This window comes from Myotis yumanensis, unplaced genomic scaffold, assembly GCF_028538775.1.
Source record: "Myotis yumanensis isolate MYYU_CA2020_CCGP unplaced genomic scaffold, mMyoYum1.0.hap1 SCAF_2, whole genome shotgun sequence".
Taxonomy (NCBI): domain Eukaryota; kingdom Metazoa; phylum Chordata; class Mammalia; order Chiroptera; family Vespertilionidae; genus Myotis; species Myotis yumanensis.
Genome location: NW_027223753.1, coordinates 170,448,648 through 170,470,009, shown reverse-complemented (window position 1 = coordinate 170,470,009; position 21,362 = coordinate 170,448,648). Strand labels below are relative to the sequence as shown.

Sequence of the window (21,362 nt, the reverse complement as noted above, 5' to 3'; positions counted from 1 at the left end):
GACCACCAGGGGGCAGCTCCTGCATTGAGCATCTGACCTCTGGTGGTCAGTGTGTGTCATAGTGACCAGTCATTCCCAGTAGTTCTGCTGTTAGGGTCAATTTGCATATTACCCTTTTATTATATAGGATTGATTTCAGAGGGAAAGGGAGAGGGAGATAAAGGGTGTCCCAAAATTCATGCAAGAAATAATTTTGATAGAAAACACAGGTTTATAATTAAAAATTGTAACTTTTTTATTGATTCATAAAGGATACAGTATAGGGTTATGTATAGAATAGCATATCAGGTAAATGGCCTCCACAGCTTTGCTGGCACATATGCACTCTTTTGTTGAAATTTTCCATGACCGTTTTGCATAAATGTGGCTGAATTTCGATGAGGCTCATTTCCATCTTGATGGCTTGGTTAATCGACAAAATTGTTGCATTTGGGGTTCAGAAAATCCATGAGTGATTGTTGAGAAACAAATGCATCCACAACGTGTCACTGTTTGGTGTGGATTTGGGGCTAGAGGCATCATCGGACCATTCTTCTTAGAAAATGCGGCTGCTCAGGCAATAACAGTTAATGGTGCTCACTATCACGAAATGATAATCCAATTTTTTGTGCCTAAATTGCAAGATATGGATGTGGACGACATGTGGTTTCAACAAGATGGTGCCACATGCCATACAACCAGAGAAACAATTCAATTACTGCATGAGTCATTTCCTGGTCGTGTAATTTCCCATTTTGGTGATCAGAACTGGCTGCCCAGATCATGCGATTTAACGCCATTGGACTTTTTTCTTTGGGGTTTTTTGAAGTCTAAGGTTTATGCCAACAAGCCCACGACGACCTACACCTTGAAGGATGAAATTGAGCGCTGTATCAATGAAATTCAGCCACATTTATGCAAAACGGTCATAGAAAATTTCAACAAAAGAGTGCGTATGTACCAGCAAAGCCGTGGAGGCCATTTACCTGATATGCTATTCTATACATAACCCTATACTGTATTCTTTATGAATCAATAAAAAATTTACAATTTTTCATTAGAAACCTGTGTTTTCTATCAAAATTAATTCTTGCGTGAATTTTGGGACACCCTTTAGAAACATCAATGATGAGAGAGAATCACTGGCTGCCTCCTGCATGCCCCCCACTGGAGACCAAGCCGGAAGCCGGGTCATGTGCCCTTGATGGGAATCGAACCCAGGACCTTTCAGTCCACAGGTTGACGCTCTATCCACTGAGCCAAATTGGCTAAGGCAATTCTATACTTGTTAAACTGATTCTGGAAACTTAAACTTTTGAACTTTCCGGTCCTTCATGAATACCTGGACCCACATCAGGGCATTGTACATCAATGCCTGGCCATACATCATTCCCTTAAGTGACTTTGAGAAGAAATTGTTTCATTGTCCAGATCACTGGACATCTGAAGATTACCATCTAGACCAGTGATGGTGAACCTATGACACGTGTGTCAAAGGTGACACGCGAACTCATTTTTTTGGTTGATTTTTCTTTGTTAAATGGCATTTAAATATATAAAATAAATATCAAAATATAAGTCTTTGTTTTACTATGGTTGAAAATATCAAAAAATTTCTATATGTGACACGGCACCAGAGTTAAGTTAAGGTTTTTCAAAATGCTGACATGCTGAGCTCAAAAGTTTCACCATCACTGATCTAGACCAACCCAGAGGCTAAGAATAGAGGACTGATTCTTCTTAATAACTTTCTTGTTTTTCGAACAAAAGTTTAACATAAGCAAAATGTAAGAAATGAAGACTTGGTCATAGTAATTTTGGTGTAAAGAGTATTTAAACTCACTAACCTCTGCTATTTTGAAAAATCGTCATTTGAGGTTTAATTCCTAGAATTCAAGACACATTTCAAAGAAGAGGCTCTGATAACTGGGAAGGAGGCAAAGTTATCAAGCTCAGAACAGTTTGGTCAGGTCTGGGGAACACATGCAAAACTCTAGAATCAAATAGCAGAGACAAGTAGGGACCTCCAGGACTTATGTTTTCCCCTCAGGTGATCTTGCCCAAGCCCAGGGTGTTGTTTGGAATCTGTTCACAGGTGAATTCCATGCCACATACCAAATGGCCAGTAGCTCCCAGGTGCTCTCATGCAAAAGCAATTAACACTCTCACTCCCCCACATCACCCAATATCATGATATTTATGATCTACAAGGACCTCAACAGTCAGTAAGTCTAAGTCCTTTATTTTAGAGTTGAGGAAGCAGAACCAAAGGAAAATGACTTGCTTAAGGTCACAGAACGGTAGATCAGATGTCCTCTCAATTTACACCTTTTATTCTTTTATTTTAATCTTTGTGTTTTACCTCTTTGTCATTGTCTATGCTCAGTACCTAACCAAAATTATCTCTTTGTTTTCAGGAAATTTGCCCCTCGATGTTCTGTGTGCAAGGAGCCTATCATGCCAGCCCCCGGCCAGGAGGAGACTGTCCGAATTGTGGCTCTGGAGCGTGATTTCCATGTTCACTGCTACCGGTGTGAGGTCTGTGGTCTGCACCCTCAAATCTTGCAAGGCAGGCATTGAAAGGCCCACTAGAGCCAGGTTTTCATAAACATAGCAATTATTCAATCTGGGACAGCCTGTCTTCAAAGGACTTGGGTTTTAGATCTGACATGGGGACTTAATGCTAGTGATGCTGGATAAGTCACTTTACCTCTCTCTTTCTCTATTTCCACACCTATTAAAAGGACTCATTCTTATCTTTCCCAAACATGGCTGGGTGACTAAAATGCAACATGGCTGGGTGACTAAAATGCAAAATTGCATGTTCAAGAACACTGTCAATCACAAAGTGCTAAGTGAGTAGGAAAAGTTATTGCTGTTGTTGTCGTTGTTACTATACTGAATCTTTCACTTGGGCTCTGATATTCCTGTGAGGCAGAGACGCCATTGTCCCCCATGGAGGAGGATAAAAATTTATTCCTTTAAGAGGGGTTGGAACTTCATGTTCAAAGTCATGGAGATTCATTAAGTTAGCCAGAACTGACTGAGCACTTTACACCACAGGTCAGGTGACTGCTAAGAGCTACAGAAGAGTTATGCACAAAGTGCCACAGGAATAATATATACATATATATATATAATCATATAATCAGCTATGATCCAGGCTGGAAGTGACAAGGAAGGCTTCTTGCCCAAGGGACATGTAGTCATTTACACAGCAAAGAGGAGCAAGGCTTTCCCCTAGAATCCAGGTCTCCAAAGGGCAGCACATTCAGAAAATGATTTTTAGACATTTTCTTATCCCCCACTGATGATAAAGGTTAACAATGAATTAGTGGTTAGGGATCTGTTTTATTTTCTCTTGTGCTTGTATTGTCATTTGGTTTAGGGAACAAAGCTACCATTTGAGATCTCATAAGTTTGGATCCTTCTCTTCCTGAACCTGTATTTCCTATTAACTGACCTTAGGAGAGTTATTTTACTATATATCTTTAATATCTAATTCAATTTTATTTAAGACATACTGTGTTGTATACTGGGGATGGATTGGAGGGGCCTGGTGGTATGTGAAGTGGGAAGAAAAGTGGCCACATTCTTGAGGCCTTGAATGGTAAGCTAAAGAACTTGATCTTCACATATGTCGTTTTCATGTTCACGTACATCATTTCCATCTGTCTTTATTTCCCCAGGATTGTGGTGGCCTCCTGTCTGAAGGAGATAACCAAGGCTGCTACCCTTTGGATGGACACATCCTCTGCAAGACCTGCAACTCTGCCCGCATCAGAGTGTTGACCGCCAAGGCTAGCACCGACCTTTAAGTTCAGTGGCCTGGTCAGCTGGTTAGTTGGTGGTACTGAGAAGAATAAAACACCAAAAAAAAAAAAAAAAAAGAAGAAGAAGAATACTAAGAAAAGCAATAGGAAAATAGAAGAAAGGCATTCAAGCTATAGGATGGTCTCTTTTCTTCATGTAGTAGGAACCTTTCTGTAGAAACACATAGATTATAAGATTTTTTTTAAAACGTTCTTACCAACTACACATTTCACATTTAGTTATGTAGGACCTTGATGGGCCTTTGTTCCCAAGGACTTCCACATTTTTGCACGGATTATGCTCCATCCCATTCATTTCTGCATTCCTGTACACTTTAATCCCTCTGTTTGTCTCACTTTTCATCTGGTTGAATGGCTTTTTTTAGTGTGGTATTTGCTGTCACACAGATTTTCCTGGGTGAGTCTGCCCACTCACAGGTGCTTTTAGGCTTGAAGTCTCTCCATCCTATCATGTCCACGTTGCCTCTGATCATAAATGATTGTTGTTCTCTTTGTGTATCGAAAAGCATATCTTTCTGTTGCTCTAAATGGTCATGTCCCTTGGCAGGGGAGGGGGGGAAATATACAACTTATATGTTAGACTGTAAAGAATTTAAGCTGTAAATTAGATAGGTTAAAACAAGCCCACATTTGTAACCATCCAAATCCAAATCTATAGTGACCAGTTGTCAAGGCTCATTTCAAAACAGATATTAGTAAAAGAGGTCCAAACTTCAATGTTTTTCTAAAGAAATTACAGGTAGAATATGCTGGAAAAAAACATTTGGGGTTAAGTTTGAAAAGCCCATTATTCCACAATATCATCTGAAGATTCCCCTTTGCTGCCTAGACACATTACAGACAAACTAGTTTGTCTCTAGAATATAACATTTTCTGTACTGTCCTACTTTTCATATCAGAAATCTTGATTTTTTTTCTAATATTCAAACATGACTACCAAAATTGATTTTTTTCTCTAGTGAAAGATAGCTTTAAAGAGCTGTTCAATCCCCTGCTCCCCAGGCCCAGGTCCTTTTGCCTGGTAATCGCTAATCAGGGCATACAAAATAAAATTGTGTAGTTTTGTCTAGTTTACTTTAAAAAGGCAGGAAAACTTGAAGAGTGTGAAACCACAGTTTCATTATTCTCTTAATTCTTCTGCAACTGAAATTACATATCATAGGAGACTTTTGATGTGACATTTCACCACACTTTCAAAGACAATCACTGAAAAAACATAGTTGCCTTTCTGTGCTAAAAATATGCAGAGTCTCTGCCTGGAATCTTTATTCAAACTCTGCTGGGCAGGGAAATGCTTGCTTGCCGACTGTGGAACCATACTTCATTAGGTTCTAACTTGTTTCTTTCATGAAGAGACACCTATCTTAATAACGGCAGGTTGCCGTCTTTAAAACTGATTAATATTTTGGATTGAGATTTCTTAAACCTTTCTTCAAATCTTCCACAAGAATATACTTTTAAATTATGAAGTATTTTAAATATACACAAAAGTATAAATAATAATATAATGAGTCCCTGTATATGTAACACCCACTTTAAGAAATCAAATATAACAAATATAGTTACATTCCCCTGTGTACCCTTGCCTGATTCCACAAATAGATTTTTCATGATTTTAAAGTGATAGAGTCAGTTTTTCAGTCTGATTTTTTTTGTACACATAGACAGAAATGAAAAAAAATTTCTGCATGTTTTAAATCGCAACCGATGCCTCAGGAATTCCAATTAAATATATTTTACTTTAGTAAGAATAATCATAAAAATGGTTCTTTTTTCTTTTCTTTTTTTTTTTCAATAAGAAATTCTTAAGCTTGTGGTCACTGTAGTTTATCCAAGTTGATTTGTGGCTCATTCTCTTTGCTCACCAAACAGTTTTGTTTTAGAACCTCCAACATTATATCTTTTTCAAGTTGTTTTTGACCACTGTCCTCTCCTTACCTTACTGCTCTTATCTTTGATCTTAAACTTCTCATAATGTGAACTACAATGGGATTCACTTTGAGTAGCATGGAGACAATAGCGATTGTATCTCTGAATTTCTGTCTTCCAAATGAAAGCCCAGACCATGCTGCTGACCTCAAAGAGCACTGACTGTCAGACAATCGGGGTGATAATATAATCGGTTTGAACTGCTTCAGTAACTTTGTTTTCTATGATATGCTTGGGAAAAACTGTCTCTAGGCCCAAAGCAAAGAGCCCAATTTATTAAGAAATGGATTTTATCTCTTGAATAGCAGTCATATTATTATACATTTTGCCAAAAAAGGAAGAATTTATGAAATATTTATACTATGAATTGCAATAACATTCTACTTGTTTGTTACATTGAAGTCCTTATGTAACTGAATGTTTACAAGCAACAAAGGAAAAAAAGTTATAAGAAAATACTGTCACAGACCCATCACTGTGGCTGTGCCAGGATATTGCTTGCTTGCAATCTTTATAGTGCGTTTTTATCACATAACCTCAGAGTATCTTTACCAAAGATTTTTAAAAAGTAAATCTTTTTTTAATATAGACTTATTATACTTTTATATAATAATGAATGTGCACACATACTTAAACAGAAATATTTAGATTTCTTTTTCTTTCACAAGGTATAATAAGGAAAGGATCCTACAATATTTTATTCCAGGATTTCTTAAATATATGATTTATATTGCTTTCTTATCTTTTCTGTTAATCTTTTAGTTTAAACAATGCCAAATCACTCCTTACTGTTTTAGTTACATGAACTGTTGCCTATCACAGAGATTTAAAGATCATATTACCTTAATGATTATAGTTCTATTGTCTTTTGATATATTGTCTTAATTGTTGACATTTAAATTCAAAATAATAGAAAAATATCATGGAGTCTATAAGAGAAAGTTGGTAAAAATATACTGGTTTTAAAAATTTGTCAAGAACACAAATATTTGGTAGTTCTATGTAACATGAGAGACATGGAAGAAGGGGGAAAAAAACCCACTCTGTCATGGGCTGTGCACATCATTTTAAAACCAGATTTCTTCATTGCCTTGATTCCCAGCTCCTGCTGACTCAATGTGGAAGTACCATATGCAAACAAAATTGCCTTTAAAATGTAAAAAGAAGTCATTGTTCCAGCATAAGGCAACAAGGCTTTGAGATGCTGGAAATCTCTGCAGCTCAAAGATGTGGGTTCTTTTTCTTCTCATTAACAAATTGTTTCTGTTGGAGCAACTTCTCTGATCAAAATTACTGCATTGTGGATATGCTGATTAATGCAGTGGAGTTATCAACACTGTAACTGTGTTCTCACTATGAAAGATCCTTCAGAGACGCTTACGGTGATGCTTAAAGTATATAGAACGCTAACTATGTGTAAACAAGTATTTTTATCTTGGTCCAGAGGAAGAAAGAGAGCACTTCCACCATGGGGCTGTAGTAGAGGGTTTTGTGGAACATAGCAAGGGCTCTGAAAACACAACTTTCCCACAGTTTTCCTCGTTAGTAAAAATCCTGTTAATGTGAACCAGCCAGGAATAACAGTGTTATTTCTATGTGATATGGTTTGGGCTACTCTTGTCAAATCTGTGTCTGTGGCCCCCTGATCCTTCTGTTATCAAGTTCTGAAGGGTGTTGGGGAAATGCTGGCAGCTGCTAGGGAGATCAGGGAAACACTGGTGTAACCTCACAGCCTCTCGCCAGTCCTCTTGGCTTGGAAAGGCTTTTCTTCCATATACATTTCTAGAAATATTGCTATACTACCTTAGTATTTCACATTTGTAGTTTAAACAAGCGATTGTCCATCTGTTGCCTCGAGCTACAGTACATGTGTGTTATGAAATATGACAGCATGTTCCGTACCCTGCTTTAGCCATCTGTAGAAAACCAGTAGGCTGAAAAAGATATACCTCTGCGAAATGTTCCTCGAGTCCCTTTCCTGAGATTGCTCTTTTGGTGCACTTTCGTGGGAGACAATCAGTGAACAGCATCTATGTGTGCCTTATTTTTAAAGAATCTTTACACTACATAGGAATACTCCACTGAAGCATCTATAACATAAATATTAATCCCTAAATCTCAGAGATATCTTCATAAAAAATGTCCAACAAAATCCAGAGAGGTCTGAACTCTTCATCTTAAACTATGCTAATAGTATTTCTTTTCTCTTTTATGTCTTGGAAGTACCTTATGGATTCCTAAATTGGGGAAACATTCTTAATGACCACAAGGTGATGTATTGGATGTTGTTAGTGATTATGTTTGGTCTTACTCTGGTTTTAGTCAGATAATGAATACAAGACTCCACCTTAGACCTTCAACAGCCATTCAGCATATCTACTTTTTTAAGTTGCCATAGTTTTTTGTTGTTTGTTTGTTTGTGTGTTTTTTAATTTAATAGTGGACAGCACAAGTTGAGAATCCTTGTTCTGAGTTATTACAGTGCAACCATGAACATTTCAGGTTAAGTTATTTACTTCACAGATAACTATAATGAAAGTGTTCTCATGAGGCTGTTGCTTGGTTAGCATATAATTTCAAACCTTTAAAAGATGATCTGATTAAAACTGCAACTTAGTGAATTGTTCCTTCTTTTTCTCTCTCCTTTTTTCTTCTGTCCTTCTTCTCTTACCATCTTGCCTCTCTCCTCTCTATCCTGCCTATTAATGCTATCCTGCTTGGGATTCTCATAAATAAATCAATGCATTATAGTCCTTATGATATTATGATCATAATAAGGGAAAAGGGCTACCACAACATATATGTGGCATCCATAAACCCTTTCTTTAAAAGGGCATATATTTCCAGATTGTGTTTATTTGTAAAATGAGATAATAGAGTCTTTGATTTTTATTTTAATGAGCTTTCATCAAGGACTCAGATCATAGAATTCTTGGTAAATTCATTTATGACTGGCCTTCTTTTCTCAGGTAAATGCAAAGTAATCATTCTAAGACTAGCTTAAGATTCTTTTGTTTTAATCCAAAGCATTTTTGACCAACATAACAATGATATTTATAGTGGTGGCATGTTATTTTATTCCACTGAAACTTGATAATTTTTCTTAAGGCAAGGAAAAACTATTATCCTTCAGGAATTTTTATACATATCAGCATTTTGCCCATGACAATGATATTTAATCTTAATAGTTGAATCACAATATTTTACTTAGGGTAGGTCAGCACCAGAGTTGTTCCTAGAACACATATTACTGGCCTTTAGTCTGTTGATAAAAGCAATCTGAGAACAAGACTGTGTCTCACATTGAAGTATTTTGTTAAAATTTAGGTCTGAGATTCTTTGAACTCTGGCGAATCCTGGTAAAAGTATGCCCTCTTATCCTTTTGTTTGTGTGTGTGAAAAAAAAAGCTTATAATTCTAGGACTATGTTTCCAATTTTTGTTTTTATCCTCACTTCCATTTTCTACATGTTTTCACAAGGTTGGCATTGATTTTCCTTTTGGGGAGGGTCACCTATGAGGAAAGTAAAACATAATGCATACTTAATTCAATATATAAATGAAATTGCCAAGACATAATGAGAAGTCCCAGTGAGTATGTGTTGCTAGTTACAATTTTTTTGTTGTTTTGGTTTTGGTTTTGTTTAACCTATTTCCAAGAAAAGAAGGATTCAGGAAGAGAAGGAGGGATTTGAGAGCAGAGGTAGTCTACAATTAAAACTATGGCAACACAGTTCTTACATAGTGTAATTCTGAGAATTTTAATAACTTGTTTTAGGGATCAGCAATCACAGTTGTTTAAGAAGGTAAAATATGTATGTTTCCAAGTTAATGAGGTTTTTAAAACTTACAATGACTACTAATAGATGTTTTCCCCTGTCAGAAGAGAGTAAAATGAGAGCTGCTGCTAGGTCCCATGGCATGGCCATCACTACACCAAAAATGTTATACTGCATGACCTCTCATCCCCTCTGAGCGGAGGGCACAGCTCACCTCCTTTTGAGAGCTGGTGATGCATATTCTGACATATTCTTCGGCAAACTGCTCTACACGCTGAGCATCTCTGCAGGAAGAGGTTTCTGTATTCACACAATGTTTATCCCTTTCCAATGTACTTACCTAGTGAGCACAGTAAGTAGGAGTTTTTCTGTGGTTCTCTTGTTCATATCATCTACTTTCTGTGATGTCTTGCCTAACAACTATACTATAATTGATTCATAGTTGTTTTCTTTTTAGTTGTAAACACAGAAAACTAAATATAAAATAGCATATTTCCCTTCAATAGAGAAAGGAGGGACACCTAGTCCTTTCTCTATTATACTTTCCTGCCCCTTGTGCCAAAAAATTTGTGACTTGATTGTAATTATACAACATACAGGTAGCTTATTTTAGGGAAAGTTGTATAGAATATGCATTTTTACTAAACTCAGTGACACCCCCCCTTTGAAGTTACAAGAAATTACTAAACTCTTTGCTCTTTGTTTCTAATTATTTAGTGTACAGCACTCTCTAACCACAATAATAAATATATCTATTTCCATTCTTTGTTATAAATAAAAATCCATATTTATAAGTGAAAACGTACACTAGAGAGGAGGAAACCCTATACTAATTCCTCTGTAAAACTTTAAGATGCTTGCATTAGATTCCCCTACTGTATGTCTTTATTAACTTTTCCAAGGTTCCCATCCATTTAGGGGCAAGAGACAACTTCATTTTTGTCTGATAGACATTATCTAATATACCCAAATGGAGGCCTTATTCGGGATCCACAAATGCTTTCAATCAAGTTGGCACAGAACTTAGCTTCTAATTCAGTTCTCAACCCCAGGAATAGAATGATCTACCAAGAATGAGACTGGTGTCACTATGCCATCTTGTATCCTACACCAGTGCAGAGGGCTATAGCTGACGCCAAATGCTAGTGTTGTTCCTAGACTCTTAAGACCAACATGTCCCTTGGAATCATGACCCTTTAAGTATTTAAATTTCCTCTGTTGTTTTTTTGTTTTGTTTTGTTTTTCCCCGATATGTCACATCCCACATCTTCTTAGACTACCCACAGCAGTCCATTCTACCTTTAGGGTCACTCTTTCCTACAAAAGTTCTCCCTTATGTTGAACAAAAATCTGGCTCTGGGGCTATGCAAAATAAGTGTAATCTCTAAATCTTTGTCTGTAGGTCAGATATCAATAACTTACAATTTTCTCTCATTTATTGACATGATGTCAAGGCCAATTACCTTTCTGCTTTTCCTCTGAACAGTTGGACCAAAAGATATTTCTTACTTTCTTTTAATATATCCAATGAAACATAGCAATCAGTTTGGTTCAAGCTAGGTGAAAATACTTTCTTCAGAGTTGAAAGTAAATGGAATTTGAATCACTGAAAGAAAACTGATTCTCAATGTAGAAATTTCCTCCAAGGTCTCAAATCCAGGAGAGAGAATGCTAGATCAGATAGAGCTCCCATGTACAAAACTTGATATATTGTACTGGTTTTGATGTTGCCAAAATCAAAGCCACTCTGAAAACAAGAAGCAAGCTACTTGGTAAATATTCATTATGTCTCTTCAACCCTTTCCTTTTTTTCCTGTCTTCTCAAAAATAAGGTGTTTCCATACTGAATATGCAAAAGACTCCTGGATACTTTATAGGTTCAACATAAAGATGTATTGGCTGATTTGTTTTGAGATTCATTTCCATTCTTCTGTGTTCCAGTGTTTATACCCAGAGATATTGCACTTTAGACCAAGTGAGCAGCTTTCCTACATGAGCAATTAGCAACTATCCTTAGGAGTTCATATTCTTTCTTTACATTTGTCCTTACTCATTTCTTTAATTGAATCATCTCTGTAAGAGAATTAGCCCCTAAGTAACTTTGATTCAGGACAACTGCAATAAGATCCAGCAGGTTCCATTGGTACTCCATAGGAAGGAATAGAGTGTCAGATAGAGTCAGGAAGAGTAATTCTCCCCAGTAAGGCTCATGGAGGAGTAAAATCTGGTAAGAGATCTTGAATTGATGCATTAACTGATTTAGAGTTGAGGGAAGAATAGTTAAGGCACCAGAAACAACAGAGAAGCAGAAGCTACATTCAGAGAAGACCCTCTGCTTTAAGTATCATGGATTCTGGAACTTCCCTAACATGAGAAAAGTCTTCCAGATATTCAGGGTCAATGGGAAGGAAAGGTCATAGAGGAAGCCAAATTCAATTTTTTTTGTTTGCTGTTTTACTTCTTCATAATTGAAAGATAGGATGAGTTGCCAAAATGTACTACAGCTATACAGTTCGAACAGGAAGCTTTAATTCTAACATACAAAATGTGTATTCTAACTGATTCATAGCTACATACTTCACTCTTGCAGCAAACATGCCTGTCTTTTGGACCCCCACAAGAGAGTGAGCAAGGCAGCCCTATTTTCCTATGGCTTTTAGGTCCACAATTAGAAAGGACTCCACAACCACCTATTCCATCTAGTGTTAAAAATCCCTTACAGATTCATTGCTGAGTGATAATACAGGCTCTGCTTAAACATCACTTGCGTCCATGAGCTCATCACTTCCTAGGGTCCTAAATTTCCTCTTTTACACTTTGTTCCAAGTTCCCCCCTGACTCTAACAGAACCAGCTTTTGTGGCTTATCTTTTTCTTGGTGCCACACAGAAGTCATCTTTAGTTTTAAAAAATGTAGCTTTCTTCCTCCATTTTAATTTAAAATATATATTTTGTTTTTGGCAATATCTTACTTTTTTAAAAAAACAGCTTTGAATCTTAGTTGAAGCTTATAAAAATATTTAAACATTCTTAAAAATAGTGAAGGATCCTATGAGGGTCAGGCTTAGAGGTCATGAGTGTTTTATTGTGTTCTTTACTTCTTTATTTGAAAGACAAACTTTCCTGTCAATTGTTATATAGCTGTACGGATTTGCCCAGAAACTGTCCCATGAACAGCACACTCTAGGTATCTGGCCTTAAACTGTTGGGAAATGTCAGCATGATCTTCACTTTTAACACGGGAGAAGTCAAAAGCAAAAGACAGTGGTCCTGTAAAACCTCATTTCTTCTAGCCAGTCCTGTGCAAAAGAATGATTATTCTGTTATGGTTTTATGTAGAAAGGTATAAGTTCTTTTATTATTGCCCTGGGTTGCTATTTAGTTTCAATAGCATTTTTTGGTCTATGGAAGGACAAGGCTTGCGGCTCCTTCCAGCCCAGTTTTGAAGTAGAGAGCCCTGTTGGCAGAACCTGTCATCAGTCTCCTGGGCAGGACCTGGGGGTGGCATTCTGAGGTTTAAAATAATAATTCCTAAGAGAGCTTACAAACTTCTTTTGCACATAAAACAGCCCTGGGAGGAAGGTTATTAATAGCCTTATCCTAGAAGAGAAAGCTGAGGCTCAGAATTGTTCAGTGACTTGCCAAGAGCGATGCAGCTGGTAAGTGGCAAATTTGGGGATGAACGCTAGGCTTGCAAGTCCGGTGTTCTCTTCAGTGGCCACTCTCATGGCACAAAGTGCCAGGGCACAGTGTATACTTCTCACAGACTAAAGTACTTCCTGTCCTAGGGCATCCAAGGAGATTCACATAAACCATTTAGCTCCCAGGTGGCAAATCCATTTGTGCACTGTAGGAGACCACTTAGAGCTAGCATATTGTGTCATCTTGTGGGAAATGACTGTGATGGAGACAGTGAACAAAGGCCACCGTGAAGAACAAACAACTGTGGCATGGAAGCACACTGCACAAATTTCCCCAGAGATGGTTGGTTTACTTTACATTAACTGAAAAGCTCTTGGGGACTATGAGGTTCAGAACATCAGCCGAGTTCCTATAGTTTAGAATTCAGGGGAGTGCACAAGTGACTTGATCCTTAAGACAAGTGTCTCTCCCGTGGGCTACAATGTGTGCCCCACAGAGGGAAAAACTGCTGAAGGTAAACAATGCATATCATTCTCTCCCAGGCATTTCCAAACCAGACAAGCAGCCCATGACCTTCAAACGTCTGTGAACAAATACGATGGGACTGATTGTGATCCTGAGATTTGGCCTTTGCTGTGGGTAGACCGGACTTCAAGGGCTGTTGTAATTTTGTGACTTGTGCATGCTGTCACGGGGATTTGGTACTGTGTTTCCAGGATGCTCACTGGGAAGCCTCTGTGTTGTTCTGGAAGCTGTCCTACATGGCAGTTCAACAACTGGCCGTCCTTCTTGATCTGCATCCCTCAGGAAGCTGTGCCTTTTAATGTCTGCTCTTGGGTTTTTATTTCATCCCATTCCTCTCTTAGAGTTGTTTGGCTTTCGGTTAAAATCTGTGACTCTGATTGAAAGATATTCTTTTTCATCTGAGTTGAATCTACTGCAGGAAACCTTTAAAATGATCTTGTCTAAAAAGCTTTCCAGACATTTTCCCTCCCTCGAGTCTGCCATCCTTCAAGCAGGCATCATCATCTGTCTGCTTATTCCTAGGGATTAACAAAGCCAAGCTACATAACCTCTTTCCACTCTTCACACCTGGGAACTACAGGCGGGGCCTGCCAGGCCAACAGAGTAGTAACCTGGGCTGAGATGGCAACATTTAGAATTTGGGAAGGTGCCTGGTGGGTTGGAAAACAGTTCTTGTAAAGTAGACGGAGCACTCCCACCCAGGGGTAGATTAATAGAAAAAGCATTTTGAGAACTTTGCAGAATTATCTAGGTGAGTACACCTGAGAAGAGACTCTCTTGGGTGCAACCTGTGACATGTTATTAGATGACATAACAGGACAGTGAAGCAGTGAATATGAAAAAGAAGCCCTTTAAAAATATAAAAAGGAGCCACAGCCTCTGATTTATCTTTCTGTAATGTAAAGAAAATTATTAATAAAAAGTGCCCTTCCTCCATTCTACACATTACAGTCCCCTGTACTTAGTAAAAATATAATTGTGTTCTCTTTAAAACACACACCCTTGCTCGTGCATGAACACACACACACACGTCTTCCAAGAAAGCTGATCCTTCAAAATAGAAATCTTATTTTCAAACACTTGGGTTTTTAGGCCAGAAAATTAATAATTCCTAGACCTGACCCATTTTTGTGTGTGTGTGTGTGGCTGCCAACAAGGAAAAGGAAAATTTATTTAAATTTTGTGTGGATCCAATTATCTCTTAAAATATTCCAAAGCAATTTGAGATGGGGCTGGAAACTAAGGTATTTCTCTCTTGCTTGATTCACTTTTTATATTTTTATCTGTTGGGAAAGGGTAAGGCACTATTCCTGGGCAATTACTATGTTGCCACTTTGTACAGTGTCTGCTTTGCTTTGCACTGAGGCATAGGATTAATAGTTGCTTTCCTGACTCCATTTCCCCCGTCAAGGGAGAGTAAATATTAAGCCTGTATGTCTTCCCCACCAAATTATTTAACTCTGTTTCTGAACTAGTTTAGAAAATGTGAAATAAGGAGAACTAGTTTTTCTTAGATACCTTTCTCCTTTCTTTTTTTTCCCCCTTGGGGACATATATAAAGCAGGGGGGTGGGGGGGGGGCGGGGGGAATCCAATTTCTTCCAATTTCTTTTTCTCTTTGGGTGACAGTTGATGATCACTTAGTAATGATAATAAACCAGAAGTAGAAGAATAGCAAAGCCAGGTTAGGATGAATTTGCTAATGTGTTTCACTCCTTTGTACATAGACTTTGAGATGAAAAGGGGGTTTACAATTTAAATATCAACAATAGGAATGACCTCATATTTTAACTCTCAAGTAGTAAAAGACAAATTGATATGTGGGCAGTGTCTACATTTTACTAATTATGTATATTCTCTGCTTAGTTTTTAGATGAATATCAAGTACATCAACATTTGAGGGTGAAATTGCCAAAAAAAAGAGTTAAAATGCCTTCCACCTTCCTCACAAGGTAGCAAATTGAAACTGGTATAGACGGTGCCAGCCTCTAATTCAAGTGAGGTATATCCTTGATGAGAGAAATTTTGAAACTAGATCTTGTCACCAATAGTTTATTATGAAGTAATTGCAAAATAATTTTTAAACTACTTTCTTATACTACCCATTTATTCTCCTGGGAAAGCTGATGAACAAATTATCCAAAAATTATTTTCTTGTTAAACAAAGTCAGAATATTTTCCCCTAAAAATCTGAATTATGCCCCCATTCTTTTTCAGGAAACATATCAAAGAGCAAATGGAATTAAAGATAATACTAGATTGTCTGATTCTTTAACATGAATAAGATTATCATGTGATTTGATGTGCCTGAAGTGAAAACTTAGATGCAAAATGTTCACAGCTGACTGTAGCACTGAGCTTTTACCATGTCTTCTATGCAATTATTTACTTTGACTTTTTGTTTGGTTTTGTTTTTGCAACTTCACCTTTTCATTAGTGTCATAGATTTGGGCTCTCTCTCTCTAGTGGGAAAATGTGCAATTATGATACGCATCCAAAAAAGGAAAGGAAAAACTTTCTAAGTAGCAACGCTGTGACATGAAGCAGACGCCACATGAAGACGCAGAGCCCAAGGACAGTCATTTTCCCTGAGCCGCACACGCACGCTTTTCTTTCATGGCTCCGTCACAGGCTTTTCTCCTTCTGTGCTGTCACCTTTGAGAAAAATGATTGCACCTTCTCCAAGTCTGCCTTTTAACAGCTACAGTGGAGTTGGCAAGACTTCCCCTAGCTCTGAATATAGCCATTTGCCGACTCCGGCCTCTGCAAGACTGACTCAAATCTGTGATCTTCTGTTCAGCATACACATCAGCAAAGTGAGAATATGAGCCCTAAATATAGGCTCTATTAACTTTACTTTTAGATTTACTGCCTTCAAAAAGTGCCTATTCTGAGAAATATAAACATTATTCCTCCATATGTATGAATACACATGATACCCAGAGCCCTACTGTGCAGCCTCAAAAACATACCATCCGCAACAGTAGGTGCTGAGATAAGGAAACCTTACCGAATGAAAGAAAGTCACTCATTTCCAATATCCCCTCACGAGTGGCACCGTGAAATGGGCTGCAAACACATCCCCTGAGAATTCCGTGCTGATACAGCCACTTTATATTTATATCCTCCTGGATGCTGGCTTATTGCTGAGGTTTCTTGTACTCGGCTTCAAGGGAATATATGCTTTATGCAATTGGAACATTTAGTCAGGAAAAAAGAAATTGTTGAAGAGAATAGAGCCAGAGCCTGTATTAGGATATGTGTCATATGTGTGTTTTATAAACTAAGCATCGGTGGGTTTATAATGTCAGCACATTTCTTCTCCTTCTATCTCTCAAGCTAACATCAGTAAAAACTAAAGAAAAAGTCTTGGCTGTGAGGGTTGGAGGCTCAGGGGGGCAAATGTCCTTGCCAAATCCTCGGAGCATCTTTACTATGCCTCCTAAAATGAGTAGCACGTGTTATTTAATGGCTTTTGTTTTCCAAGTTCCGCCCCTGACATTGTAACTGCAGACTTTGTTGATGGAGCAGCAGCACAGCTGCGACAATAGGAGAGGGCCCAGGTAAATAGGACAAGGTAGACAGTTTCCACCATATTTGGAAAAGGGTTAAGGGAGGACGTGCTTCCAAAAAAGATCTTTCTCAATGTGTCGTCTGACTCAACCAGCTGGCAAATTACACTTGCCAAGTCGCTCTCTTTTCTTCTAAGTCAGTTGGCTCCAGGTTCACTTGAATAGGCCTCTGCTTTGGGAAAGTGAGACACCTCCAGTTAGCCTTTCTCCAAGGAAGCTCTTGACATCTTAATCACAAAGTTGTCTCCTACCCCACCAGGTTTCACCAAATACAATTACAGGGGTCCAGGCTGTGGAAGATGCTTTCCATGCCATTGCAGCCACCATTCTGCTTTCCATATAAGGAGCCCCACTCTGGAAACTAGCGATGAGGGTGAAAGAGATAACTATTTCAGGATTTCACCCTACTTTAATTGCCATCATTTTATGAGACCAGTTGGCTTCTTGGAGAAAGAGTGATACTATTCACCAACAGTGCCTGCCCTTCTGTTAATGTTCCTTTTATTGTTTTACCTTATCCAATTTGAACACTAACCATTTTCTACTTTATAGAAAATCAGAATTTAGTGCCAGACATTTGTCCAAAAATCTCTGTGCAATGTCAGAAGGGGCAATGGGATATAGAGGTTTTCAACCCTGGAAACACGATGCACTGGGGAGGAGCATAGCTTTCCTCCAGGTTTCAGTCTGATGATCATGACTATGAAAGAGAATTTTATGTAAATGTCAAGTCGTGTTTACAACTGGAGAGATCTAGGAAAAGTGTGTGTAGGGGGGTGTGGGGGGGCAGGGAGAAGCCAGGTTTTCTCTATGCTAAATGTGTCTACTAAGAGCAAGAACTCCCCACCATCTAAGTGCAGTCACAGCTCCTCTGTGATCACCAACATTCCCTGACTTAGGGAAAACCATACACAAAATGTATAGGGAATATGCCTTTTTCACATGTGTAATACTGACCAAGACCTGGTATTCCTGAAATGTAAGTTTCCATTTGTTATTTCTCCACTACATCATGAACCATCACTTACATATCCAAAATAACCTATGTGGCTCCTTATGAAAATAAGAGAATAAAACCTGTTATAAGCAAATGATTTGGGTATTTCCTGTTATATTTATGTATTATCAAACTATATTAAAATATGTTTCTATTTACCTTCCATCAGTTTTTTCTATCAATTATATTTTTCCAATGCTCTATAAGAATAATTATGAAAATCATTCTTTTTTCTGTAAGAGAACTGCAACTACTTTATTATATTTAGAAATTCAATAAACTTCTTATTACTTTTACTTACTTTGTATCATTTGCTTTCCATATGGTCCTCTAAAACAATATCTCTCAAAGCAAATATGAAACCAATAGTAGTATGAAGGCACCCACTCTCCTCTACTGTTAGCACAGAAGATCTTAAGGTTGGATGTGTTCTGACATGACTTGACCACTTTGTGTCTTAACCTTGAAAGTAAAGCATGTTTCTTTTTAAAAGCTGGAGCTAAATAAATGGGTCCCTAGGGATGGGGGGTGACGGGTGTTCACTCTTGTCACCAACAACTGGCTGACTTTTTCACTTTTATTCCAACTGTACTATGCGTACTTTTCAAACACTGAGAATCTGCTCAGTGCTAGGCACCTTAGGGGAAAGATATAAGTCAGACATACAGTTCTTGCTTCCCTATAGTCTAGTAGAGCTGATAGATATGGATACAAATAACAGCTGGAAAAGAAAGAATCAGACACATAGGAGAGAAACTTAGCATTTTCAATACTATTACTGTTTTGTTATATTTTTAGTAGTCCTGTGATATTTTACCCTCACATCCTATATAATAAAAAGCTAATATGCATATAAACTGAACAAAGGAAAAACCGGTCGCTATAACATGTGCTGACCACCAGGGGGCATGCCTGGAACATGGTGGGCATTGGCCGTGGTGGGATGGTGGAACAGGTGAGCAAGGGTGCCAGACCAAGGTGGAGCACCCGTTGCTGTCATGGGGTGAGCCTCTGGTGGTTACTGAAAATTCCTTGCTCCTGCATGCTGCGGTCCCGCCTGGCACTCATAACTGCTGCCGGCGCTGGCCCCCACTCACACTCTCTGCCAGCGCCCACAGCCAGCATCCAGCACCAATCCCAATCACTGGGCACCGTCAGCGGGTCTGAGAGGCGGCTGCCAGCCCTGATCGCCCTGAGGGCTTCTCCATCCCCCCACCCCCCTGCTCCTGAGGGGCGATCGGGGCAGCAGCCAGAAAGTTGTACACAAGAAAAGCAATATGACTTATAAACTTGCCTTCCCTTTTCCCATTTTTCTGAAATTACTCATTTTATGTTCTTTGGCCCTCTCTGTTCTCTGTATTTTAACTACTCATTCATTTTTTTTTCATTCATAGAATGTCAGAGCTAGAAAGGCCCTTAGACAGCATTTATCTGATTTTGTGGGGGGTTAGTAAGTCTTGGACATAGGAAGGGATTTACCCAAGGCCACAAAATGATTTAATAAGAAAACTGTATCATGAGTCCTGGGTTCCCAACCTCAGCCCAGTGCTACCATAGCAATGACTTCAACAATGTAGAAAAGAGTGGAAAAGGGTTCCATTTATAATTTCCATTTCTATGACAAATAAAGACATTTCAAAATGAACAAAAACTGAGAGGTCTTAATGTCCATAGACACTAACTAAAAGAAATTCTAGAAGATCTATTTCAGGAAGAATGAAAGTAAACTAAGAAGGAATAACCATGATGCAGCAGCAGGGAGCAAGCAAAGAAAATGGCAACTATGTAGTTCATTTCCAAATAGGTTGGGTTCATCCCAGGAATATAAGAGCAGCTGAACATTAGAAAGTCTACTAATGTAATTCACCATGTTCACAGAACAAAATAGGAAAGTCTAATAAGCATAATATCTCAATCCTATGTAATAAAAGGCTAATATGCAAATCAACTGAAACGGGGAACAACTGGTCACTATGATGTGCACTTACCACAGACGCTCAATGCAGGAGCTGCCCCTTTGTGGTAAGCGCACTCCCCTAGTACACTCCCCCTGCGGGCTCATGGTTGGTGAGCAAGCCAGCAGTCAGACATCCCCGAGAGCTCCCAGACTGCGAGAGGGTGCAGGCTGGGCTGAGGGACCCCCCCTCCCCACCCAGTGCACAACTTTCATGCACTGAATAATATGATACAAACATTTATAGGTGTTTTTTTTTTAAAGCAAGCAATTCCTTAGGAGACTAGGAATGGAAACAAACTTTCTTACTGAGTGAAGACTATCTATGCAAAAATCACCCCAAATGGTAAAACATTATAAAGAAGAGAAGAATACTATCATCACTTCTGTTCAAGTTTACACTAAATATTCTCTTACCAGTAGTTATAATATGTAAAGAATATGTAAAGAATGTAATATAAGAAACCAAACTGTCATTAATCATAAATACTATAACTATAGAAAACTTTACATAAAAACCCAAGATAATGTGCAAATAATGAGCATTAAAAAGTTTATCAAGTTTGTAAGCTATAACATTAATATACTAAAATTCCATTTTTTTCTGTGTAAGAGCCACAAAGACTTTTATATTTCTAATAAACTATATATAGTATTAACAAAAATATATAGTACTTAAGAATATCTTTTTTAAAAATGTAAAAGACAATGGAGAAAATCATAAACTTTACTGAAATACATTAAAGTAGGTCTAAATAAATGGAAAGATATACCATAGTTGAAGGTAGGGAAATAATATCATAAAAATGTAAATTCTCCCTAAATTGATCCATAAATTGAATGGAATTGTAATCTAAATCCCACTAGAATGTTTTATGGACTTTGACAAGCTGATTCAAGAATGTACTTTGAAAAGCAAATGCTGAAATACCCAAGACATTTTTGAACAAGGAAGAATAATTTTATTTAGCAGATGAGACTTCCTATAAAGCTACAGTAATTAAGACAGTATATTATTTGTATAAAAAAGACAAGCATGCAAATTGATTACAGGTGAGAATTCTAAAACAAAAAGATCCAGGTATATAGGAAGAAGGAAGACACAAACACCAGGCAATCATGTCAACAACGTCCTTTGGTCACCCAAGGCCCATA

The 21,362-nt window shown here is 38.0% G+C and overlaps 1 protein-coding gene across 6 annotated transcripts in view; it reads left to right on the top strand.

Moving 5' to 3' along the window:
- LPP (LIM domain containing preferred translocation partner in lipoma) overlaps window positions 1-18,549 on the top strand; it is a 669,364-nt gene extending 650,815 nt beyond the window's left edge. For all 6 annotated transcript variants that reach the window (XM_070406593.1, XM_070406588.1, XM_070406590.1 and 3 more), the window contains 2 exons: window positions 2,397-2,517; window positions 3,669-18,549. In XM_070406593.1, the coding sequence (XP_070262694.1) occupies window positions 2,397-2,517; window positions 3,669-3,797 (250 nt within the window). In that variant the 3' untranslated portion in view covers window positions 3,798-18,549. The remainder of the gene's footprint in view (window positions 1-2,396; window positions 2,518-3,668) is intronic.
- Window positions 18,550-21,362: the final 2,813 nt, after the last annotated feature.